Source organism: Cyprinodon tularosa, unplaced genomic scaffold, assembly GCF_016077235.1.
Source record: "Cyprinodon tularosa strain WSP-4 unplaced genomic scaffold, ASM1607723v1 ctg552, whole genome shotgun sequence".
Classification (NCBI taxonomy): domain Eukaryota; kingdom Metazoa; phylum Chordata; class Actinopteri; order Cyprinodontiformes; family Cyprinodontidae; genus Cyprinodon; species Cyprinodon tularosa.
The window spans coordinates 32,116-58,136 of NW_024039288.1; the positions used below are offsets into that span (position 1 = coordinate 32,116).

General features: G+C 45.2%; 1 protein-coding gene across 6 annotated transcripts; it reads right to left on the minus strand.

The window, feature by feature from the left end:
* Nucleotides 1-108: 108 nt before the first annotated feature.
* mdm1 (Mdm1 nuclear protein) lies at nt 109-25,788 on the minus strand. Of its 6 annotated transcripts, none has more exons than XM_038305173.1 (15): nt 25,584-25,788; nt 23,235-23,334; nt 23,006-23,122; nt 22,276-22,592; nt 22,064-22,201; nt 18,800-18,961; nt 18,474-18,580; nt 18,304-18,391; nt 10,573-10,772; nt 10,368-10,496; nt 8,656-8,738; nt 7,442-7,506; nt 7,126-7,369; nt 580-642; nt 109-495 (listed from the first exon to the last, which is right to left on the minus strand). In XM_038305173.1, the coding sequence occupies exons 6-15, from the start codon at nt 18,905-18,907 to the stop codon at nt 386-388; spliced, it is 1,197 nt and encodes a 398-aa protein (XP_038161101.1). In that variant the 5' UTR covers nt 18,908-18,961; nt 22,064-22,201; nt 22,276-22,592; nt 23,006-23,122; nt 23,235-23,334; nt 25,584-25,788; the 3' UTR covers nt 109-385. The 6 variants fall into 6 exon arrangements, with proteins under 6 accessions (XP_038161101.1, XP_038161102.1, XP_038161103.1 ...); XM_038305174.1 differs by having other exon boundaries at nt 23,006-23,147; XM_038305175.1 differs by having other exon boundaries at nt 25,573-25,788.
* Between the last annotated feature and the right edge of the window lie 233 nt (nt 25,789-26,021).

The following is a 26,021-nucleotide window of genomic DNA, read 5'->3' on the forward strand; positions in this document are numbered from 1 at the left end:
TAGCTGCGACATATGAATCAAGATGCTATGACCGAAAAAATGTGATTGACAGATGACCGTTGATATATGATTGGCCGAATTTAGTTGTTCAGGCTGACGTATAAAAACAGATTTTAAGACAGGATTTTTAGTAATTTTCTAAATGTTGGGACAATATCGTCTGGTTAAGAGTACATTTATAAACATGTTAAAGCCCGAATGATTTGACATTTAAATATGACTTCACTACGACTTTAAGCACTGAAGAGTTTGAGTATCTACACTGCTGTCTAATGTATTTCTGTTAAGAAAATAAAAGATTTCAACTTCTGCTACAAAGATAAATGACATCTAAAGCTTTGACATGAAGGACACAGCTCTGCAGAATGAGTCTATTTCCAGTTCGTCATCTTTTCCCCCAGAATTCCTCCCGCCTCTTCTGAGCACGCTCCAATATGGCGGACGCTGCAGAGCAAGAGGCTGCAGAGCGCCATGACATCACAGAGAATCGGTCGTCTGGGTGATAAAAGGTAAAGAGATTTACTGTGAAAGTTTCCAGGTTTAATGTCGTTTAAAGAGTTTTCTCAGGAGGAGGTTCACCTTCATCAGACCCGCAGCCTCCTCTGGAACATGGCAGCTCCCTGAACCTCAAACCCAAATCACCTGCAGAGGAGGAAACGACCCGTTTAGTTACAGACACAACCACTGCTATCCTCTTCCCCAGCTTCATCCATTGATAAAACGAAAGTTACGTATGTAACTACGGTTCTATGAATCCCGGATGACCGCCAGAGGGCGGTGCTGAAAGCACTGAATGTTCCCTTCGGGCATGCGCAGTTCGAGTAATTATACCAACAGAGTCACACCTGTGACACCGGATGACCACTCAGAAGCTATATAGCCTGGTGTCATCCTTTGCTCTGCTCCTACAGAATCTTCTCGCAAAAGCAAGGATTCTGAGTGACAGAGAAGCTCTGGCGGTCATCCGGGATTCATAGAACCGTAGTTACATACGTAACTTTCGTTCTATTTCATCCCTACTGACCGCCAGAGGGCGGTGCTGAAAGCACTGAATGACTAATGCCAACGATGTCACAAGGAATCCTGAGCACATACCTCACAGAGGAGGCCCAGCAGAACCTTGTAAAAGGACCTGACCCAGGGGATGAGGGGCAGCCACATTGACACTGTAGAACCTGGTGAAGGTGGTTGGGGAAGCCCATGAAGCAGCAGCACATATAGCTTCCAGCGGAACCCCTCTCAAAGCAGCCCAGGAAGCGGTGACGCTCCTGGTGGAATGTGCTCTCACACCGACTGGCAGGGAGCAGTGACCTGCAGCGTAGGCGTGGCAGATGACACTCACAATCCAATGGGACAGACGCTGTTTAGAAAGAGGACAGCCTAACCTTGGACCCCCATAGCATAGGAAAAGCTGGTCCGAGCGTCTCAGATTGGCGGTGGCTGCAATGTATGCCTCCAACGCTCTTACTGGGCACAACAACTCAGACTCATTCTCAGTTGCACCAGATTGAGGCTGAAACCGAGCCAGCCGCAATGGCTGGTTACGGTGAAAAGGAGACAACACCTTAGACACAAACGCAGTATTAGGCCACAGGGTAACACCAGAGCAATCTGGATTCCACCTGATACACCTAGGGCTGACAGAAAGAGCATGTAGCTCGCTGACCCTCTTAGCTGAGACGATAGCCATCAGGAAAGCAGTCTTGCAGGAAAGCCACTTGAGTTCTGCTTGTGCCAAAGGCTCGAATGGAGGGTGGCACAGAGCTGTGAGAACCAACGGCAGATCCCAATCTGGGGCTCGTGGGGCTGGCTGCTGGCACAACCTACGAGCACCACGCAGAAAAAGTGAAACCAGTTCATGGCGCCCCACTGTACGGTTGTCAACAGTTCGGTGAAGACATTAAATTGCTGCAACATACACTTTAAGGGTCGAAGGAGAGTGGCCCTTATCAAGGAGAGACTGGAGGAACTCCAAAATAGTGGGCACCGAGCAGGAAACTGGGTTCTCATTGTGGGCAGAGCACCACTGAGAAAAGAGGCGCCATCTGTTAGCATACTGCAGCCGAGTGGAGGAAGCCCTAGCACTCAATACGGTGTGTCTCACGGTGTCTGAACACCCAGTCAGCCTCCCAGGGGCCATGCCCACAGCTGGAGACGTTGAGGGTTGGGGTGCCATATCTGTCCCCCCAACTGAGACAGCAGATCCCTCCTTGCTGGAAGACGCCATGGAGTACCGTGACACAGACTCCAAAGCAGCGGGAACCACGGCCGCGCTGGCCAGAACGGAGCTACCAGCAACACTCTGTGGCCCTGCTCGAGAACCCTCCGTAGAGTCGGCCAAATCAGTGAGAGGGGTGAAAAGGCATACAGGAGAACCTGCGGCCATGGATGAGCCAGTGCATCCTGGCCCAGTGCGCCCGCCATCCCGGTTAGGGAATACCATTGGGGGCAATGGGTCGACTCCTCTGTGGCGAATAGATCTACCTTTGCCTGCCCAAAGAGGTTCCCGATTATGCGCAATACGTCGCGGTGAAGAGACCACTCTCCCGGAGCAGGTGCCTGGCGGGATAGAGAGTCCGCAACCTGGTTCTGCCGTCCTGGCAGATACGCTGCGCGCAGGGTACACAGACGGGGAAACGCCCATTCCAGGAGATCCCTCGACACCTTCAAGAGACGTGCTGACCTGGTGCCACCTTGGTGGTTTATATGATAAACAACAGAGGTGTTGTCTGTCCGAATCAGCACGTGCCTTCCCTCTAGGTGGGGCAGAAGGCACCTGAGGGCCATGTGCACAGCCCGCAGCTCCAGCACATTTATGTGTTCGGTGCGCTCCCTTGGGTCCCAGAGACCCCGAACAGCTCTGTGTTGCCACACGGCACCCCAGCCCATGAGGCTGGCATCCGTGGTGACCACCTCCCTTCGACACACTACTAGCCCCATTGGAACACCACTGGACAAAAGGGTCCCGTCTCGCCAAGGAGCTAGGGCATGGAGGCAGCTCCTGGTCACCATTAGCCTGCGATGCCTGTGCAGCCTGGCGTCTAGGCGAAAGCTGTTGAGCCATCGCTGCAAAGGACGCAGAAGGAGCAGCCCTAAGGGCACGACACGAGTGACTGATGTCAGTTTGCCCAGCATTCGCAGGAAGATGATGTAGGGAAACTCCCTGCCCAGTCTGAATCGACGGACAAGCTGGAGTATGTCGTCCACCCTGTGAACAGATGGACGGGCCATCATGGTAGCAGAGTCCAGATGCATCCCAAGAAAGGTGGTTGTCTGAGATGGAACAAGACAACTCTTTGCCAAGTTGACTTTGAGGCCTAACAGTGACACATGAAGTAGAAGCTGGGACGTATCCCGAGAGGCAGCTACCTGAGAGGGAGCACAAAGAAGCCAATCGTCCAGGTATGGCAGAATCCTGACTCCGGAGGCCTGTAGAGGAGAGAGGGCTGCTTTCACGCATCGAGTAAACACCCTCGGGGAAAGGGAGAGCCCGAATGGGAGCACCCGGAATTGCCAATGGCGCCCCCGATAGGCAAACCTGAGAAAACGGCGATGTTCTGCCGCAATAGGCACGTGAAAGTAGGCGTCTGTCAGATCTACTGATGTAAACCAATCTCCCGCCACAATGGTCTGAAGGACCTCTGTTATGGTGAGCATGTGGAAGGGAAGGACCTTCAGGTACCGATTCAGTCCCCTTAGATCTAAAATGGGGCGAAAACCGCCGGTCTTCTTGGCCACAAGGAAGTATGTGGAGTAGTAGCCTCTGGGTTGCCGCAGAGGATCTACAGACTCGATTGCCCCCTTGCCCAGGAGGGCGGAAAGCTCCTGGTCTAGTGCCTGAGATTTCACCGGGTCTGTGATGACAGTCATCTTGACCCGGTGTGAGAGGGGGGGCCGCCGTCGGAACTGGAGCCTGTAGCCATTGGTTAAGGTGGCAAGCACCCATGGATCTACGGCATGAGCAGCCCAGAAATTCAGCTGCTGATGGGAAAAATGTCCGACGGCTGGCCCGGTGGCATCATCTTCTATCCCCACGGCCCCTGGGGGCTCTGGGGGGAGGGCGTCCAGGATTTGAGGCCCGGGTCTGTCTAACAGGGCGGCAGACTGGCTCACGAAAGTCCCTCCTCGGTCTCTGCCGCACATCATGGGGATAGGAACCAACAGGTCTGCCACCAGTCTGAGGTCGGGGTTGAACGCTAGGGGTAGTGGCAGGGCGGCCCGAACGCTGGGGAAAGGCAGGTATGCTCCTGCGAAGGCCGGAAAGCTGCTGGCTAGTCTGACGTGCCTGAGCAGTCCGTTCCAGCGCCTCCAAGGCAGCTGATCCAAACAGCTCCCCTGGTACAACCGGGACACCCCTGAGGGTCCTACGGCATGCTTCAGTCAGAGGAGATTGTGCCAACCAGACCTGTCTACGAGCTTGGACAAGGAAAGACATGACCCGTCCAAGCTCTCTGGTCATCAGCGCGAAGGCCTGCAGCGCTGCGTCACTATAACCAACCGCCGCACTTGCACCACCAGTGTCCTGAACAGATGCAGACAGGGCAAACATGAGGTGCCCCAGAGAATTGCCAAGGCGGCCAGCACGCGCTCCTGCATTGTACGCCTGCATTGTACCCGACATTGAGTCCGCGGGCACCGGACATCAGGACTTAGGGCTTCATCTGGTGACACAATCAGTGAAGCAACAGCTGGTTCAATTGCTGGCATACGGTCCAGGCCGGCCTTCACCGACTCATGCATGGCAGCTAATACACGACCATCCGATGAGAGACGCGACAGCGCTCTCGGTTCCCGCCAACAGGCGTGTAACTCCTTCAAGTACTCCTCTGTTGGAGGTACAGAAAAAGGAGTAGGAGCCCTCCCACGTCTGAAAAAGGCACTACCGGAGCTGGATGCCTCTCCTTGTGGGAGTTCCAGCTGCAGCTGCTTCAGGGCCATAGACATGACCTCCCGCATGGAACCGTCACCGGCCTCTCCAACTGCACTCTGAGATGAAAATGAACCAGCCTCAGAGGCTTGAGAGGACCCTGCCTCCTCCTCATCTCTAAAATGAGAAGCGGAAGCAGCCAGAGAGATAACGTCATCCTCTACAACCAGCTCGGGCATTGGTGGGGAAGAGAGCCCAACCACTGGGAGCGAGGGATCAGATTGCCGTGTCTGCAACAAGGACTTCATCTCTGCCAGCTCTGCTGACAACTGCTCCACCCTTGTGGACAGGCCCTGGTCAGGTTTGGCCCGCTTCCTCCGGGGGAGGGGCACAGATGCTGTGGTCCCACCACGGCGCTTAGAACGCTTGGGGGGAACCACCTGCCCAGAGAGCGGAAGGTCCGAGCCCTCCTGGGGGCACAACTGGGCCAACCGGGCCACCCTCACTGCATGGGGCATAAAGCTGCAGTTCATACAGGGGTTCTCAGACAGCGCCTCCAAAAGGTGCTCATGTCCAAGGCAGGTAGGGCACAGGTCGTGGCCATCCTCTGCCTGCAGGGCAGCCCCACAATCCATGCAGCTGTGAGAGCCATCCATGTCGAAGGCCGACAAGGCTTAAAGAACAGAAAGTTATCGAAAATCGGGAGAGGGGGCGCAAACGCAGCCGTCACCAATTACAGCAGAGAAACGAAAGAGGCTGCGAGCACAAGGCAGCCGATACTGGGAGAGGGGGCGAGAACCGCTACCGTCACCAGGTATAAAACCAATAAACCAAAAAAGCTAACAACGTTAGCTGTATGGAAACTTAAGTTGGGAGTAGGAGCGAACAACGCTGCCGTCACCAATTAAGAGAGCAGACCAATGAAAAGGCTGCAAAAAAGGTTGATTTTGGGAGAGGGGGCGAAAACGCTGCCGTCACCATTCATAACTAAGCAGACCGATGAAGAAGGCTGCAAACAAACCAAAAAAGGCTAACAACGTTAGCCGTCTCCAACTTCGGCAAACAAAGTAGACCACACTTGGTTGGGAGAGGGGGCGAAAACCGCGGCCGTCAGTAATTATAGCAGCGCAGACCGGTGAAAAAAAGGATGGAAAAGTAGGGAATATACTGGGAGAGGGGGCGAAAACCGCTGCCGTCACCAGGTATAACACCAACAAACTAAAGAAGCTAACTATGTTAGCCGTATATAACTTCGGCAGTGAAGTTATTCACACTGGGAGTAGGGGCGAAAACGCTGCCGTCACCAGTTCGAAACAAAACAGCACGAAGCTGTAGGTAAAAAGCTAAAGTCGTGAGCCGGGAGAGGGGGCGCGGACGCTACCATCACCAGCAAACAACTCACTTACCTTCCGTAATCCTCAGAATCGACCCGTTGCAGCCCTGGGAGAGCGGAGAATAACCGCAACTCCGGTCAAGATACAGGGGCTTCAGACAACGAGGAAGTTAGCGAACCGCTTGCGAGAAGAAAAAAGGATGACACCAGGCTATATAGCTTCTGAGTGGTCATCCGGTGTCACAGGTGTGACTCTGTTGGTATAATTACTCGAACTGCGCATGCCCGAAGGGAACATTCAGTGCTTTCAGCACCGCCCTCTGGCGGTCAGTAGGGATGAAATAGAACCATCCTGGTCTTTTTATTAAATCTGATCCGTAATGAAAACAATGTGAGAAGGAAGTGAAGAGGAGGGAGGGAGAGCCCCAGGCTGCCATCCGACACTCGCTCCTCTGCTCGGCCCAGCCTTGGGCCGGCTTTGTTCCCCTCCTGGTGCTGCAGTCAAGGTGGGCATTAAAATGTTTTTTTTTTTATTACATTGAACTAAAGATGGTAATTTCATTTAATTTCTCTTCAAATTTACTGAATTGAAAAACAGTTTAAAGTGACATTAAGAAAACTGTTGCTGTTTTTTAACAACCAATATTCATTTAAAACCTTTTAGTTTTTTTGTGTGTATTTTATTTTACTAATTAGTAAGAGTTATTTAGTTCCTAAATCTTTTTTTGGTGTTTTGATCCGTTGAGCTGTAGATAATGATGTTATCATAAAATCAAGCAGCCCATCATTTAGCTTCAGCTCTGCTCAAACATGACATTCAATCTTCTGTCGCTGAGATCTTCCACCCGAAGTAGAAACATCCCTTTAAAGGCAGCGGTAGAATAAAAGGTTCTGTTCAGCAGTAGAACAGAACTCCAGAGCTCACCGTTGTGCTGGAAGTCCGGGTGTCTCAGCGTTCCCTGGATCCCATGCTGCGGGGGCGGTGTCAAAGCGATCGCGGCTGCAGGAGGAGGCGGCGCCTGCTTCGTCCTGATTGGTTTGGGCTGAGAGCTGAGGGTCTGTTTGTGAGTAGGAAGGGGGCTTAAGGACGTTGGGGCGTTTTCTGTCCACGCCTCCTTCGGTTTGCTCGCCTTGCTGCTGACAGCGGCCTCAGGTTCTGGTGAACATTTCTGTACAGGAAGAAATCAGCTGAACCTCGCAGTGACATCATAAAACCAAAGATTTTCTCAGCATCTACTTACCTGCTTATGTTTACATGGAGAAGAATCATCACCATTGGTCAGTTTTCCAACAAGCATAGCGCCCCCTGGCGGACAAACAGGTGATTAGGTGGTATTGGTTTTGTCAGAGTACAACTGATACTTGGTAAATAATAATAGCTCTGGTTTTAAAAAACTAAACATGACACTAATATAGAAAAGGTCAAGCACAGAGGTGGACCCGTCATGCTTTGGGCTTTTGTTAAGCGGGATGAGAGCTACAACTCCTGGAAAATTGAGGGTAGAAGCACTAATAGAAACTTTTCTTCCAGGATGGCAACAGCTGAAGATGGTTTCATCAAACAAACACAAAAAGGGCTAAAGAAGAGCGACCGACCGAATCCGATTCCAGACCAACAGAAAAATCGTTGGTCTTACTTTGACTTTACTCCATCTTGGATCAAATATTTCATCATTTGGAGCCTTTAGTGTGATGGTCGCCCCACCTGCAGCTTTATCCTCTCCAAGCAAAAGACGAGCTACAACAAATATCTAGCAGTGGCAGAAATCCTGACGGAAAATGGAAAGTGAGGCTCAGACCAACGTCTTTTCCCACCAATGATCATCTCTTTTTCTTCAACCTTCCAGAGTCTGACTTAAACAGAAGAAGAACATCGGCCCCTTCCTGTCCAATCAGTAACTAACTGGTATTTCTTCATGATTCTAGATTCAATCCTGCAGCAGCAACAAACGTTATCGTCCAAACTCCATCAAATCTTTGTTTTAGGCAGCGACAGAGCTTATTCTGGATTATGGAGCCTGCAGTGTAATCTGCAGCTGGTGCCAGATTTATGAATGATCTCAGTGAGTTCACTAAGTCTCTGCAGTCCCACACTTCCCTTCCTGCAGGTCATGTTTGTGCAGCAAAATAATGTTTTATTCTGATCAGGCTTCCTCTGTTCTACCGTCTTTTAGACCTCAGCTTGACCTCTGATCTTCCTGTTAGGCGCTGATTGTTAAATGGAGGATCCCCTGAAGACATCTCACCTTCTTTCAGCAGCAGATCCATTTTCTTCAAGGTCAAAGCTGTTTTTGTATCAGAGCTGGGGTTTTTTTTTTTTTTTTTACTCTAAACTCAGAATTAAACCCTGACTCGGGGTCTTTGCAGCACAGAAGCCGTAACTTGAACCCTGGATAACCATCAGGCAGAGATTTCAGTGCATCAGGTGGTTTTCACACGCTGTAGATGAGTTTACCTGTGGCAGGTGTGGTCAGGTCATGGTGAGTCCTCTGAACTGGCCTCGTTTTCATTCTGGGAGTCGGTAACCTTCCCTCCTCTCTGCTCACAGAAAACAGGGTTGGTTCCTGAAAGCTGAGGTGGCTTTGATCTGAGTTTCACACTTTTGACACACTTTCTGCCTGCGCTGCAGAACATGTTCAGGCAGAAATAGACTCCAATTATAACTGCTGGATTAAAAAAAAAAAAACGAGCAAGAAAAGTTTATAGCAGGGGTAACTAATTAAAAATCAGTGGGGTCCGAATAAAGAAAATCAACCACCAGTAAAGGTCCGGACACATTTTTAAATATAATCTGTTACTTTAAACAGAATTTAACACTGAAATAAAATTTGGTTTTTTTTCTGCAACCATGTTATACATTGACTTTAAAAAAAATGTCTTAATGAGAGCAGTGGGCTTTATGCTGCCCTGCAAGGCTTTAAACCTGGGTTTAAAGTTCTTCCAGCAGTCCACACTTTCTCTGCTCTTTTTCTCATCATCTTCTTCTTTCCCATCGCCCGGCTTGCCACAGGTTTGCCTGCTGTGTCTAAAAGTAGCAGCAGCAGCAACCCAGACTGACAGCAGCTCATTGGATCATTTGCATCACGTGTAACCTGGTCCCCGACGGCTTTACCGTACAAACAGGAGAAGCAGCGCAAGTGAAATTAGACACTGCCATCAGACAACGTGCGGTAATTTATAAATGTTTGAAATCAGGTTGGATCTTATAGCATTTATGGATACCATTGCTGTGGAAGGTTTCCTGAATGGGATCGACTTGTGTTTGTTGACAGAGCCTGTAACGAAGGTCCACTGAAGGTATGGGACAGTCCAGAACCTAGAACCATGTTTAAACAATTCAGGACGTCAGAAGATCTCTGGCTTTAGGTTTTGAACCAGGATGGTTTCTAACACTGTAAGAGCTAAAATCTAAGCAACTGAATTGTTCTTGGAATTAATTATAATTTCCCTTGTTAGTAAGAGACCATTTTCCAATGTAATAAGATTATTTACATTTAAAATAAGAAAAATGAACAACTCTATTTTCTTATTGCAGGTCCATAATATCTAATTATCTTAAACTAAGGGCAAAAATTGTTGCCCTGCGATGGACTGGCTACCTGTCCAGGGTGGACCCGCCTCTCGCCCATAAACAGCTGGAGATGGGCACCAGCAACCCTCGCCACCCAGTTTGGCATAAGTGTGATGGAAAAAAGGATGGAAGAGCAAAAATACTCGATCCGTTGGCAAATCAACTTAATAAGACATCTCATTTAGATGTTAGATGCAAATACATTAATTCTAAGAATTTTTTTCACCCGATTTTAGATTAGTTTTTTCAGCGAACTGGGAGTTGTTCTGATGACAGACGACCTGCTGGTTGAGTCTGAATAAGGAAGCACTGGTTCATTGTATGTTAAGTAAATTCTTCCTGGTGGCACTGGAGCATTCCCAGCTGTAAACATAAACAGCTTCATTCTCCTTTAACCATGAAAAAAATGACACTTAAAGGAGGAAACTGAATGTATTTGATTTGGTATAAAAACTTCTGATTCTGATCATGGGTTCTTGGAGTCAGCTCGAGTTTATCTGTGTTTTCGTATTATGTTTTTCATCATAATGATGAAGAACTTGATGGTTGTCCATCCCTACGCTGAATGAAGGATGGAGAAGAAAAGGAAAACCTACTCATCTGTATCTTCTTCTCCCTGGGCTGAGTGGCGTTCTGGGTCGGGTTCTCCTCCTGGGCTCCTCTGAGTCTCTCTGACTCTGGGCCGTGTTCCTCCAGCACTGACTGACGACCTCCTACTGGAGTTACTGGAGGGACCAGACACAAATCTGCTCAGGTCGGCTGTCGGCTCGTGTTTGCGGTTCCTCTCCTGTCGCTCCTCACCTGTCCAGGTCCAGGGGTTCCACACAGGAAGCGCTGCGGCTGTCCTCCTCAGGCGGGGGGGTGGAGGGCTCAGTGAGGGAGTCTGTGGGCTCCCACAGAGCGTTATACTCAGACAGCAGCTGGCTCAGATGGTTCCTGGAGAAGTTGGTTCCCCAGGCTCTGCGGCGGTACATCAGGGCCTGCTGCCTCCGCTCCTTCACCTGGACCCAAGCAGAGCTACAGCTTTTAGAACTACAGCTTGAGGAAGGAACAAAATATGCTAAGAAAAGCTGAGCAGACAGAAGCGTTCTGATCAAAACATCCAACTGATCCGTTTACTTCTACAGGCTGAGATAAAGGTGTTGAATCTGTAAATGTAAGTCAACTCATCTGTGAGAAAAACAAGTTTAGAAGTTAAGGATGCGAGAAAGTTACAAGAACAAATCAATAATTTAGGAACCGTTTACCGGTAAAATCTGGGATTGCTTTCCGTTAGCCGCATCCGAACGACAGAACAAAACAAACAGGAAGACCTCAAAGGATCAGGATAAAAACTGTTTTCTTCAAAGATAAATGAGCCGATGTCTGTGAGAAAACAGCAGGAAGAGAAGCTGGAACTGGAACCAACAAAGACGCCTAAAGTGAATAACAGAGGTTCCAGAGGTTGGAGCAGGACTGCCTCAGGGATAAACAGCCTGCATCCTTCCAGAAACACTGTAACTCTTCCTTAGGTCGGGCAGCACAACTGGCTGAAAACAGAAAAGTTCCCGACCTGCAGAGAAAAACTAGACGAGTTTCCTTTAATCGAGTCAGAAAACATAACCAAGATCCAAGATGGATCAAGTCGATTTTTGGTTCCAGATTTCCTTAATATTGCAGTTAAAGACCAGTTTGGAGGCTTTTCTTTTACTTTTCCTCTAACAACAGTTTTCCATATATTTTTTAAAAGATCCTAAAAATTGTAGAAATCATTGAAATCAGTATTCCCAAGTTCTCAAAAATCTGAAAATTCATCACCGGGCTGATGAAACATCAGAACCTGTCAAACCTCAGCTGCTCCGCTCCGATTGTGTAACCAGAGCTACCGTCATACAGGTGCTGGTCATAAAATTAGAATATCATGAAAAAGTAGATTGATTTCAGTAATTCCATTTAAAAAGTGAAACTTGTATATTATATTCATACATTACATACAAACTCATATATTTCAGATGTTTATTTTGTTTAATTTTGATGATTACAAATGACAACAAATGAAAATCTCAAATTCATCATATCAGAAAATTAGAATATTGTGAAAAGGTTCAAAATTGATGGCCCCTGGTGCCACACTCTAATCAGCTAATTAACTCAAACCACCTGCAAAAGCCTTTAAATGGTCTTTCAGTCTAGTTCTATAGGCTACACAATCATGGGGAAGACTGCTGACTTGACAGTTGTCCAAAAGACGACCATCGACACCTTGCACAAGGAGGGCAAGACACAAAAGGTCATCGCTAAAGAGGCTGGCTGTTCACAGAGCTCAGTGTCCAAGCACATTAATAGAGAGGCGAAGGGAAGGAAAAGATGTGGTCGAAAAAAGTGTACAAGCAAGAGAGATAACCGCACCCTGGAGAGGATTGTGAAACAAAACCCCTTCAAAAATGTGGGGGAGATTCACAAAGAGTGGACTGCAGCTGGAGTGAGTGCTTCAAGAACCACCACACACAGACGTATGAAAGACATGGGTTTCTGCTGTCGCATTCCTTGTGTCAAGCCACTCTTGAACCACAGACAGCGTCAGAAGCGTCTAAAGAGAAACAGGACTGGACTGCTGGTGGGTGGTCCAAAGTCATGTTCTCTGATGAAAGTAAATTTTGCATTTCCTTTGGAAATCAAGGTCCCAGAGTCTGGAGGAAAAGAAGAGAGGCACTTCATCCACGTTGCTTGAAGTCCAGTGTAAAGTTTCCACAGTCAGTGATGGTTTGGGGTGCCATGTCATCTGCTGGTGTTGGTCCATTGTGTTTTCTGAGGTCCAGGGTCAACGCAGCCACATACCAGGAAGTTTTAGAGCACTTCATGCTTCCTGCAGCTGACCAACTTTTTGGAGATGCAGATTTCATTTTCCAACAGGACTTGGCACCTGCACACAGTGCCAAAGCTACCAGTACCTGGTTGAAGGACCATGGTATCCCTGTTCTTAATTGGCCAGCAAACTCTCCTGACCTTAACCCCATAGAAAATCTATGGGGTATTGTGAAGAAGAAGATGCAATACACCAGACCCAACAATTCAGAAGAGCTAAAAGCCACTATTAGAGCAACCTGGGCTATCATAACACCTGAGCAGTGCCACAGACTGATCGACTCCATGCCACGCCGCATTGCTGCAGTAATACAGGCCAAAGGAGGCCCAACTAAATACTGAGTGCTGTACATGCTCATACTTTTCATGTTCATACTTTTCAGTTGGCCAACATTTCTATAAATCCTTTGTTTTTATTGGTCTTCAGTAATATTCTAATTTTCTGATATGATGAATTTGAGATTTTCATTTGTTGTCATTTGTAATCATCAAAATTAAACAAAATAAACATCTGAAATATATGAGTTTGTATGTAATGTATGATTATAATATACAAGTTTCACTTTTTAAATGGAATTACTGAAATCAATCTACTTTTTCATGATATTCTAATTTTATGACCAGCACCTGTAGATTCTGGTAAACCTGACGCCGGTCCTGACCCCAGATGACCCCTGACCCCGTTTGCCTTAGCAGACTGGAATCATAAGGCTGATGTTGCACAATCCTCCTGAACCTGTCAGCCTTTCATCACTTCCTCCCACCGAGCCGTTCGTTACGTCAATTTGTCACAAAGCCCCCTAAGATTTGACGACTTAGTTCATCAGACCATTGAGGAATCCCGTCAGGTTTAGGGGAGAATATCTTCTCAGGAACTCAAATAGTAAAGAGAAGCAATGAAATCTTATTCCACTGATGAGGTTATTATATAAACACAGACCTGGAATAATGCAGATCAAACAGTATTATAGTTTTCATTTGAGTCTGTCCCCGCACTCAGCAGGTGACTCACTGCTTCGTCATGGTTTCCCTTCGATGAGTGGAACGGAACCACAGCCGTGTTCAGGACCCAGTGGGTCCCGGCCCCGCCCAACCCGATACCCGCCTGAAATCCCCATCAGACAACCAGAGACATGTCCTCTGTTGTTTCCAGGCCTTGGGTTCTTGGTGGGTCCAGTTCATGAGAGGTTAAACTGTTCCAGGAGCTTTTATGGCTAAAATGAACAACCGAGCTGCTGGTTGAAGCTTAATGCTTCCCCAAATTAAACCTGCCATCTCTGAGTCATGCAGTCTTCTTCATCACGTAGGAGAGAATCTGTTGGCTGTTTGATTCAGAACCAAACAGCAGCTTCTCTCTGGCAGCTTTCTCCTCACGGCCAAAGGCCTCAGCTCATGGATGTTCTCATGGTTCTGTGCTGCAGAGTTCAAAACGACGGTCGATCTATGTTCTCCCAGAACTGTCTCTACAATCCAGGTCCAGTTGGGATCATTGTCCTGTTTGAAGATCCAGTATGTCACAAGGAAACCCATAGGATCACTGAGCCAACACCATGCTTTTATACAGGTTTTTTCACCACTTATTTCCTCCTCCTGCAGAAATACTACGGATCCAGCAGCCCAGACTAGGAGAAGAATCCAAGGCCCAGATTGAAGCTGACATTTCTCGTTTCTTTTGGGTCTGTGATGGTCTTCATGTGGAGCCGTTTCTCACCACCTCCCTCTATGAAGTTTATGATGGCAGCCATTATCTTCGTCTTTCTGCCACCAGGTAGTGTAGCTGTAGTGTAACTGTGGATCGTTGGGAACGTTTGGGGTTTCTCTTTTTGATTTTCATCATTTTAATTTATGCGCTAAGCTCTGCTCTAGACCTTTAGGAGTGTCCTACCACATAGTGAAACATTAAAGTTGACAGTTTGGATATTGAATGTTTTCCATCTGAAGCAAACATCTTTCATGAAGAGCATCAGACATGCTTTGACCAAAGCTTAGCTAATACAGAATTCATTGAAGGTCTGCAGTCGTTTTTAAATGTGGACTTAAGCTGTTAGTTTTTCCAGCAGGCCGAAGCTGCAGAGGTGACTGGCTAACCTGTGGTTGGACTGTTGGACCTGCATTGATTTCTTCTCCCTGCATCATCAGAGCTACATCAGCTGCACAAACATGTTCAGGTGGTTGAAAAACGGGTCCAGAATCAGAGCCGCACACCTGCAGTTGCAGAAAGTTTGTTTTCTTGCAGACACCAAGCAAACATGCAGGTGTTTTCTCAGTATTTTAATGCTTTCAGCAAAACCGATGCAGAATCTTTGATCTCTCGCATACAACTGGCCCCCTCCTCAACAACAACATTTTCCACAAGACTGTTGGGAAGCTACCTGACTCTGAGTAACCGAGAGTAGTTTCCCTGAAATGAACCACTGTGGTTTCTCTGCTGACACTCAGCAGTTTGGTTTTTCATCAGCAAAACACCATTTAAGGAGCTGCTGTAACACCCCCCCCCACCCCCCTCCAAATACCACTTCAGTGAGAGTGATTTAATTCAATTCAATTCAGTTTATTTATATAGCGCCAAATTCACAACACATGTCATCTCAAGGCACTTTACAGTTCAACCAGATCATACAGTCAAATTGATACAAAGTTTTCTATCTAAGGAAAACCAGTTGATTGCATTGACTCATTGACTCAAATACAATCCCCCACACTAAGCATGCTTGTAGCGACAGTGGAGAGGAAAAACTCCCTTTTAGTGATCGGGGCAACCTGTGCCTCTCTGAAATGTCCAGCAGCGGCTGTGGGCAGTGAACTCACCACGGCCGCTGGACTGAGGGCGTCAGCCCAATTAGCTCTAATGCGTTTGAAAATATTGGAGAGTTTCTGCATTTTTTATTTAAGTCTCATCAAGTAATTTAAACATCCTGTTTGAGTAACAGAGACTCATAACAAAACCGTCCTTCCTGTTAAAGGTTAAGACGAAATTATCTCTGCAGTTAGAATGATTTATTATTGCAGCACATCTTATGGGGTTTTTAAAAATGACAGAAGTGTATTTTTTTAGCCCAGTAAACTAGCCTCACCCACCAGCGGCCAAAATCATTTTTGCCTGCGAGTTTGTTCTAGCCTCGATCAATGCCCCAGGCCCCAGAACTGGCAGGCCAATCACAACGCAGAGATGTGCTTTGAATTTTTGGATGCAAAGCGGGCGGGGTTTTTAGGGGTTGATGACAAAGCTGCGCGACGCTGGAGAAAGCACAAGGAACTAAAGCTACGATGCACGACTGTTGGAAAATTAAGCAGATAGATTTGCCGTCACAGGTCATAATTACATACTGATAATGTCAACTCTGCTAGGCTATATTGCGCGGAAGAGCGACAGATATCCTTCGCTTTTCTGTGTTGTGGCGGAGCTTCTTCAAGTCTCTGTGTTTTCGAGGGAGTAGGCTCCCGGGCTTTCTTTTCAACAGCTTTTCATTCTGCCGGGGCTCCTGCTTCCACCTCGTTTTCAATCCACCTCCAGTAATTTGGCAGATCTCTTCCAGTCTATTCAACACCATTGTACAAGCTCTACTGACTCGATTGGATTTCCCCGTTGTAATCGAAATGTTCGCTCCAACTTTCTGTAATCTTTCTGCCACTGACAAGGTTTGATTTGAACCTCGGAAAAGTTGTGTACAGTGGTGTAGTACACCGCATACTCGCATGTCTTTTTGCACAAACAACAACAATAGTCCAACTCCATGATCACTACAAGTGAGCGTTGGCCAATAGGCGCAGACATGGTTTGAAAAACAAGGGGTTGTTCTCATCAACAATGTTCCGATGTCTCATTGGGGCCAGACTAAATTACACATTTAATCTCACATTTACTCTGGTTTATCATGCTAGCATTTGTTTCATTGTCAACAAACACTGTTTGTCAAGAAGCCTGCCACACTCTTAAGAGTGTGGCAGGCTTCTTTATTCATTCATCAACAATACTCTGCAGAACCAGCTTTGCATGCCCAGAGGCCGACATCTTTGATCGTTCCTCCTCAGAAAACAACTGTAACCCCATCAGGTTAGATTGAGCCCTGGATTTAGGTCTGGACTTTGACTTGGCCGCTCTGACCCATGAACATACTTTGATCCAAACCCTACTGACTGTATGCTGTAGTCAATCTCCACCACAGCCTCTCACAGGTTTGCTTCCAGGATTGTTCTGGATCAGGACAACCTTCCCACAGCATGATGCAGCCTCCACCATGGCCAGTGTGGTGAGTTCAGTTTTACCCAAAGCTCAAACTGTTAACCTTTTATATGGCAGTGAAATGCTTTGAAAATCAAAATTTCAAGCCAAAAGTGTTATTGGAATCCAGGACAAGACATTATTAGCTTTGTAACATTAAAAATATGGATATTCTGATGGCAAAAATGAATGTCAATGTAATAATAAAAAAAACACCAACTTGCCAGAATATATTAAGAAAAATAATAAAGTGCTTCTATAAGAAATTCATGAAAAAGAGACACTTTTGTTTGGTACAACATAATCTTAGAGGCATTAATATAATGATATGGATTCTGGCACTTACATTTTTATAGTTTATAAACCTAAATATAATTGATAACTAGGCTTTTTTACTCTTTTAATTTTCAATTAGCTTTTTACCTTTTGACTTGTTAACTTTTTTAACCTAATTTACAGTAGCTAATATATCAGGGCTAATCTATTTGGTCAGATGCTAGAATAAGATGTACAGCCATGTAGCAGCATCGTTGCTGAATGGCTGGGTATAGATCTAGTGCTTCTAGAGTTCACTGAGGGATGGGGGGGCTCCATTTGTGAGAGCTATGCAGGTGATCAAAAATGGTAACTTGCCCTATAAAGGGTTAAAGATTACCTTCACTACGTTCAATAAAGAGATGCTGCTTAAATCTTTTAATATAGTTATGAAGCTAAAATAGACTTTTCTTATTTTTAGAATGATGTACTGCTTTGATGTATCAGATATACTCAGAAAATACCCTGAAGTGTTTGGCTGTTGTATTTTATTAGTATTAATACTTAAGAAACGTTAAATTTAAGAAGGTGGCTAAAGAGCTTCCTGTCTGGGTTGAGAGATTTTATAAGGATTATCATGATGATTCTTTAAGCAACCTCTGGACTCGTCAGCACCGCAAACAATAGAGGTCTGGACCAGCGCATGACGCATCCAGAACAAGCATCCGTGTTACAGCATCCCACGCCGACCTCTGGCTGCACTTCTGCACCAAGACACCTAGAGACGTCTCTCAGTCTGATTCATTTTAGTCGTCACTGATTCCTATCAGATCTGGTCAAAGTGGTCTGATTGTCCAAAAGTCATGAAAACCTGAATTATCTAAATTAAACCAGAGATCGGTCAGTCTGGTTCAGTCAGCTTCTTACTGAATCTAAACAGCATGGAGGTGGAGGTATTATCTCACTTTAACCCTCAAATTTAACCTGGAAACTCACCCAGAACTTTGGAGGCGGAGATTCATTAATGGGGTTTAAGTCACTTTTTCTTTCTTTCAACTTTCCTTCTTTGATTGTTTGATGCTCTGTGACATCAAACTAGTTTAAATTAAATATTTATGATCCTTAACTACAGCAATATGTTTTAAAGAATAAAATATCAAGTGAACAGATATAAAGCTGATTGTCCCTCTGAGGCGGTTTGTTAAACTGACCTGTTCCGCCATGTCATCAGTAGCTCCGCCTCCCTCTGGGTTCCTGTAGAGAGGAGAACGAAAGCTGGACTGATACTCTGTCAACATCCTGCCAGACACACAGGAGCGGTTTCATAAATGAATTAATTAATCAATCAAAGACGCCAAGAAGCACGTAGACAGAAACACACCTGCGTCTTCTCTGCACCCGAGCAGGAGACCTGCCATCATCGCTCTGAGCCGTTTCCACTTTGCTAGGAAGCTTTTTCTGTGGCTCCAATGTTTTCCTCCTGTTGATCTGCAGGTAAAAGCAGGAGAGCAGCTTGGTCACTTTAACATGTGAGGTTCTGAGGGCGGACCGTGGCAGCAGGACAGAGGCTGGTAACGCTGTGGGATGATGAGTCGCTCTGCAGCCACTGAGGCGGCCATGAAATCCTCCGTTAATCAAAGGATTTCTCAATCATCTGTACAGGAGTAACGTTAGGAGCCATTACTTAATACTGTGTCTGTTCTTTACTCTGAACTTGTGGAACAGCGGGTCACTGTGATGTTCCAGCCGGCTCCGAAGGCGAGGCCCGGACGGCGGGATCAGACCCCGGAAGCTCCTGCGGTACTCTGTTTCCATGGAAACGGGGTTCTTCTTAAACGGTGGCACCGACCGGCTGCTGGAGTACAACACCTGTGTGATGGAGTCAGAGATGAACAACTAAAGAACCTCAGAGAGGAACTTTTAAAGAGCTGAGGCTGGCCTGCTACCATCTAGTGGATAGTCTGTAGAATTACAGCAGAACGCTGGAGCCAAGGTCAAAGGTCAGAGCAGCCGTTCGGATTTATTCAGGTTCACCTTAGCTTTTTACTTTGGTGCATTATATGGAGGATTTATCTAATTTTGGTTATATTTAACCAGTTTTTCCCTAACAGAATTCAAACAATAGCTAAAACAATAAGATATTTTTAATATGTTTAATATTATAAATCATCACTACTTGATCCTGCAGTTTAAGGCTGCACAATATGTCACTAATTTATTATCCTAATATGTAAACCTGGAGGAACTGGTAGGACTTCAAGAAGTCTGATTATTTATTTGCTGGACTGTAGTTTTAAAGGGAAACTTAAGAGATTAACTTATTAGCTGGATAAAAACTTATTATTTATGGTTCATGTTTGCTATAATCTCCAAGCAGACACAAATTAGTTTTTTACTGAGCTGGGAATTTATTGAAAGTTCAGTTTTTATCGTGACTGTCTCCAGTATATCATCAAACATTTCCTGTTATTCTAATATCCTGTAGTCTTCTTATTAAGAAGCTTCCATGAGAAACAAAAATATAATAAAAATAACTCCATCAGCACCAAGAGGACTGTTAAATCACTGACCTAATGAAACCTGTCTGGTAATGAGTTTAATAGTAATTTAGCTCATTTATTCACAGAGAAAAACATCTACTGTCTTCAGATTTTCAATTTTTATGTGTTAAAAGCTGTCTGGTTTAACCAACTTTGATCAGAAATAAAGGTTTTATTTTGTTTAAACCGAGCCAAGTTATTCATGATTGAAGATTGCTGCTTTTTCAGTTGCCAACTTTCACCGAGATAAAATCTGCTTCAGGAAACGGCGCCACAGATGGTGACAGATAAATAGAAATGTTAACAAAAGGGCAGCGTTTCTTTTTAACACTGAAATAAAAAGCAGGTTTTCATGCATCCATGTCATACATTGAATTTTTAAATAAAATTAAAAAAATGTTTTGAAGTAGAGAACAACAATCGTTCAGTTTGGTATATAGACAATTTCCTGATTCACATATTTTACACCTGAACTGACCTTTTTACCTTTCTTTTTTTCTGTCTTATTGTTGGCAGTGGGCTTTATGCTGCCCTGCAAGGCTTTAAACCTGGGTTTGAATGGAGACAAAGCCATTCTAAAGCACATATGAAGGAGCTCATTTAGAGCCTGGATCCATATTTATTTTTGATTCTGTTCATGGTGGAGAAACCTGCTTCACAGCAGCAGGTTGAGCCAAACATCCTCTAAATGTTCAGGGTCATCTTTGAGCACCATTTCACTTTTCTGTCACCAGTTCACCACAGTTCTTCCAGCAGTCCAAACTTTCTCTGCTCTCTTTTTCTCATCATCTTCATCTTCTTTCCCATCGCCCGGCTTGCCACAGGTTTGCCTGCTGTGTCTAAAAGTAGCAGCAGCAGCAACCCAGACTGACAGCAGCTCATTGGATCATTTGTATCATGTGCAGCCTGGTGCCGGACGCTCTGGAGGGCTTTACCGTATTAACAGGAGAAGAGGGGCAAGTGAAGTTGGACACTGTCGTCGGACAACACGCGGTAATTTATAAATGTTTGAAATCAGGTTGGGTCCTGATTAGCCAGCAGGTGGGTCCGGATCCGGGCCACGGTCCGCTAATCCGTGACCTCTGCTGAATCATCTGTTTTTATGGGAAGTTCCTGAAACACCTTTTGGTTTTCGTTCCTGGTTCCAAACCAGAACCAAAGGAAACCAAACAATCGGTCTCAGTGTGACTCAAAGACTCCCCTCAGTCATTCTAAGGGTCCTGATGGACTTATCCTGTCCCACATCTGAAAGAGTTGCTGTCAGCTGTTCATTTGCTCTAAGCATTTTACCAAAGACAGCTTTCATATCTTGGACAGTTCAGAGCAGGACTTGCTAAACTACTGAAACGAGGGGCTGTTCTGACCGTAAGGCCATCACAACCACAAGCTGTAAGTATGACTCTGTCGCTAAGCTGTTGTTAGCAATGCTAGCATATCTATGCTGACCAGATTTGGGTTTCTGAAAAGGACAGTTTTTTTTGTTTGTTTTTTTTGTGGGGGGGCAGCGGGGGGGCGGAGCGACCAAATCCGATCCATTGTAGGTATGCTTCCACCCACCTGCCTTATTACCAGGAAGCACGGGGCCGCCGTTGTCCAGGCTACTGTCACTGGGGTGGGTTCGGTCGCTCCGTCCCCCCCTGGCTCTAGGGCTCATAGAACAGCAAATATGCCAGTTTCAACCCAACCAATGTTACACACCCTATTCAGAGACCTTAAGGACCAGCACCAAATACCCTGTAGAATCATTCTATGACCCCTTTAATAAACAGTTTCAGAGAAGTGATCATAGTGATCTGGATCACTAGTGCAGTGTCTCTCTCCCTGCCAGCTCCCAGATCAGCTTCTCTGATTGGTTGATGTGGAGCATCAAGCAGCAAAAGTTAAATTTTTCCAACTCCAGCAGCTGCTGCTTTTGCAGCGCGTCCCGCTGCTTTAGGTGTGAACGTAGCATAACGTCAGGGCTACAGAGCAGCGGGCTCATAGATCAGTGAGAATAGATCCCAAACCGGATCTCAGGCTGATGGAAAGCTGGTGCAGAGCTAATGAGGGACAGTCTGATCCGCTGCAGCTGGGGAACATGTTCGCTTTTGGTTCCTCTTAAACCTACAGGTTCAGTAACAGGCGGAGCATCTGGAGAGATTTTAAACTCAGACTGGATTCAGTTCAGGTAGAAGCTGGATCAGTTTCTCTAGATCCCTCTTCTCCATTGCAGAGACTTCAGTTATCGGTATTTGTTTTCTATCAGTATTTAAAACTGTTTTATTATTTTATCTAAAGCTTAGATTTTGAATGAAGCTAACGCTGTAAATGTTAAACTGGATCCAGATAATTCAGTTTTAAACATCCAAATGTTATGAATGTTTAAAAAATGCAGCATTTTGTAGAAATCTAGAAACGTCTGTCAGTGCATTATATATGGATGATCTCTCACCCGCTCTGCTGTCAGTAAAGGCGATGCTGCAGATTCAGGCTTCTTCCAGCCAAACTGTCTGTGGTACTCTGACCTCTGACCCCTTGACCTCTGACCTCCAGGCCTTAGCCCCGCCTTCCAGCGCACCGCCTGGTCGACCTGCAACACAGAGCAGTGAGATCCTGACGCTCTCTGATGTTCTTGTATGAGCGTCAGCTTTCCGGTGGTCCTACCTGGTTATCAGGTGCTGGTGCCGCCGGTCCGCCGGGCTCGAGCTCAGAGGGGCAGAGCTTCGCTGGGGCACAGAACAGATCTGGACCTTAGATGGTCTGTGGTAACAAATAATCAGATGTCTCAAATTTCGTACAATTACCGGATTTTCCATCAGGTACTGGTCTGAAAGGGGACCCCGGTTCTGGTTTGGGTGCAGCTTCAAGGCCGACGGTTGGTTCAAGTCCTGCTGGAGATCCAGGTTCAGACTCCTTTGCTGGTTTGGAGTCCATCTTTGGTGGATTGTTCTGTGCTGAGCGCCTCCTAGAAGCTGGAGAAGCTGAAATTTAAAGCAGATGAAAACCTCTAATTCTTCGAATGAAAAGTTTTCATTGAAAAGGTTCTAAAAGTTCTGCTTTAAACTGGATTTTAAAGAGAAAATCACGAAGAACCAAAAGTCAAAAACAGAATCTGCTATGAACCATTTTCTGATGACTTCAACAAAAATAAGTTTCTCAATATGTGTATTTGTGCGTTCTAGCATGTGGTGATGTCATCAGAACGCTTCTGTTCCAATTGAGCCATATTTATGCTGCGTGCTCCCGTTCTCCCAGATTAAACACATCTGTGTTCTGGTGAAGAACGTAGTTGGCGAGGACACGAGTCCGTACTCACGTTCTTGTGAATTGAAAAACGACCAATCACTCCCTGCCTGAAATGAACCATTCAGCTCCTGCTGGGCTACAGACTCACCATTTCTACCAGCTGGGGGCGCTGTTCTCATAGTCTGATCACCTGGATCCTCTGAAGGAGCAAGCAGAGAGCTGGCAGACCGGGCTGCACCAAGCGGACCAGGTTTCCTGCTGATCCCTGCAGATACAGACAGGACAGGAGCCTGCTGAGGACATTTTAGATCAACTCACACTTTGATTTTAGATTTTACATAAGATTAATATGTTCTCCAGATTCATCCTCAGATTACCCATCTGTTCAGACCGAAGACCGGCCAGCGGGAGGCAGCGGCGGGGCGAGACGCTTCTGGATCGGGAAACCCCATAGCTCTTCTGGTACTCGGTCTGGTTCTGAAGCAGGAAAGGTGTCAGAATCCTAGAGTCTAAATCACTGATCTCTATTTATTCACTGGATTGATGATTGGCTGTTGGTAATACACGTTGCTGTGAAGTCACCAGCCGCCATATTGGTACTCCCTACTTCAGGGGTCGGCAACCCAAACTGCTCAAAGAGCCATATTGGACCAAAATACAAATCTGTCTGGAGCCACAAAAAATCCTATATATGCCTCGTATGGCAACATAGGCTCCAAGTGTATCATCCCACTACAGAAAAGGACTATATGGGCTTAAATATATGATAAGCATTCATGAGTAAATATATATCCTGGAGCAAATGTCACACAGCAGCATGAGGTGACGGAGGAGTAGTGAACGCTCTCACTGTGCGCTGCTTCACCGCGCGGTTTAGGTTTTGTTGCAATGATGAAATTATAGAGACACGATAAAGGAATCTGTTGAGTTTCTGTTGGGAGGAGCTGATTGAGTCATGAGGAACCAAACAGGAAGTGACATCCATCAGAGCAGAGCTCTCTAACCATGAAATCCCACATCCTCCATCACCCTCGTTCCTTGGAGTGATTTTTATTTTGAGGATTTGGGGAAAAAATGGAAAAAAATTCAAATCCCTGCATCAAAGCACTACCTGTTTGATCTGTTGACGTTTTTTCATCCTGGCAACAAAACTAGCAGCAGTAGTGGAGTTTGGAGATGCAATCCACTTCTAAAATCTTTGCGATCCTCTAATTTATCTTTAAATCTATCTATTTATCTATTTATTCTTTCTCTCAATCCCAACTTTGTGATCGGCTGTATATTTAACCTTCCCTGGAAATGCTTTTCGAAGTTACTAATTTTATTATTTGACAAATTCTCATGCCAAAGCAAAAATGCAGACAATCTTTCCTCATTGATAACTATTTGGTTTTATCCTTCTTTGAATCCTCTGCTCTCATCAGGTTTTTTTCCCTTTGGCATCCATGGCCAGGGACACACCCGCCGCTTTGTTTGCCTGACACCGCGCCACGCTGAGACACCTGTTGCAGGCTATGACCACTGATCTCTTTGGCTATGATGCACATTTTCGTTGAACTAAATGTTTACATATAGTGTTTAAATTATACAAATGTTTACAGCATTAAAAAACATAATGAATGTCTGTTTGACCTCCTGCACAACATATTAAAATAAACAAACTGAAACAATCTATTTTTTATACATTTCTGAAAAAGCTGGAGCCGCGGGTTCCCGAACCCTGCCCTAGTTAGACCAGTTAAATAATATGTGCGTCAAACAATGATGATTTTCTCATATCAGGGGGGCTTAATACTTAAAAATTATAAAGATAAATTCATCACTTTGACACACACTTGCTGTTTCATAGCATCAGTAGATTACTCTCATTTATTGTAAAAAAAAATATATATAGGCTCACCATAAATCATGTAACATAACATATTATTTAAATCCACCACAGCAAAATTAATGTTTTCATGGAGCATAATAATACTGTAGTCAGATATTAAAAATATTACACTATCTGATGATGTGCCGGAAGTGCTACATGTAGTTCACATGTAATAAATTACAGCCATTTTTTATGGCATGACTCCCTGAAGGTGGGAGGTGACTTTAGTTTTATGCTTTCATTAACAAAACATCAATCAGCTAATTTCATTGTAATAAACTGCCTTAAATTAAGGTGTGATTAATATATGATCAATTACAGCTTCAATTAATAAGAAGGGGGAAAAAGCCAGAAAGCTCAGTATTTCAGCAGGTTGGGCTTTAAACCAAAGGTCAGATTTAGCTTTGCCTGATTAACAATGGAGTAAAAATGAACAATTAAAGTTGGTAAGGATTAAAGTCAGGAAAATCATTTGAACAAATAGAAATTATAATTTCTTCTTTCTCCTAAATACTATTTAATAAAATACACATTGAATCCTAAAGGGAAATTAAACAGATAATATCACTAATGTAATGAATTAATAATTGTGTTAAATCATAGGTGAGCTCAGAAAAACACTAAAATCTGGTAAAAAGCTAGGCCAGTGTATCTGTTCGAGTGGGATTATAAGATTATATCAGATTAAAACCCAACTGATCCTCGTTCTTATGAGCTGTAAACCGAAACAATTAAACATAAATAACAAATAATTCAGATCAGCTGCTTTTGAAATGGCTTATTTAAGTTTTAATCATTGTGAGCTGCTGCTACCACAGTTAGCATCACTTTGTTTAGATCACCTGTTGTTTACCTTGAAGCGGACCGTCATGGCGCTCCTTCTTGTTTAAGGAAATACCGGAAATGGTCGCTCACCGCAGATTAAACACCAACCAGAGCCTCGTTATTTCCGTTAACCGATCAGGTGAGGCGCTAACGGCTAACAGACTCTACCGGTTATTCATCCAACACCGGGTTGAGCGTTTACACACCTGTTGCTCCTCTTTACAGGATTTACGGTCGTTTTTAAATCATGGTGCGTTCAAGTCCGGTCGTGCGTTAGAGCATCTGTACTGAAACTACCTCTAAAATCAAATGTTGCAAAGATAATAATGTTCATAAACATGATTCCAGGTTACTTTAAGTGTTTCCCCTGTATGTTTTTTTTTTTTTATTTTTTTTTTTTTTTTTTTTTACAATTATCAACTTTATCGTTTTCATAATTGCTATCCTTGGCAAATTCTTTTTTTCC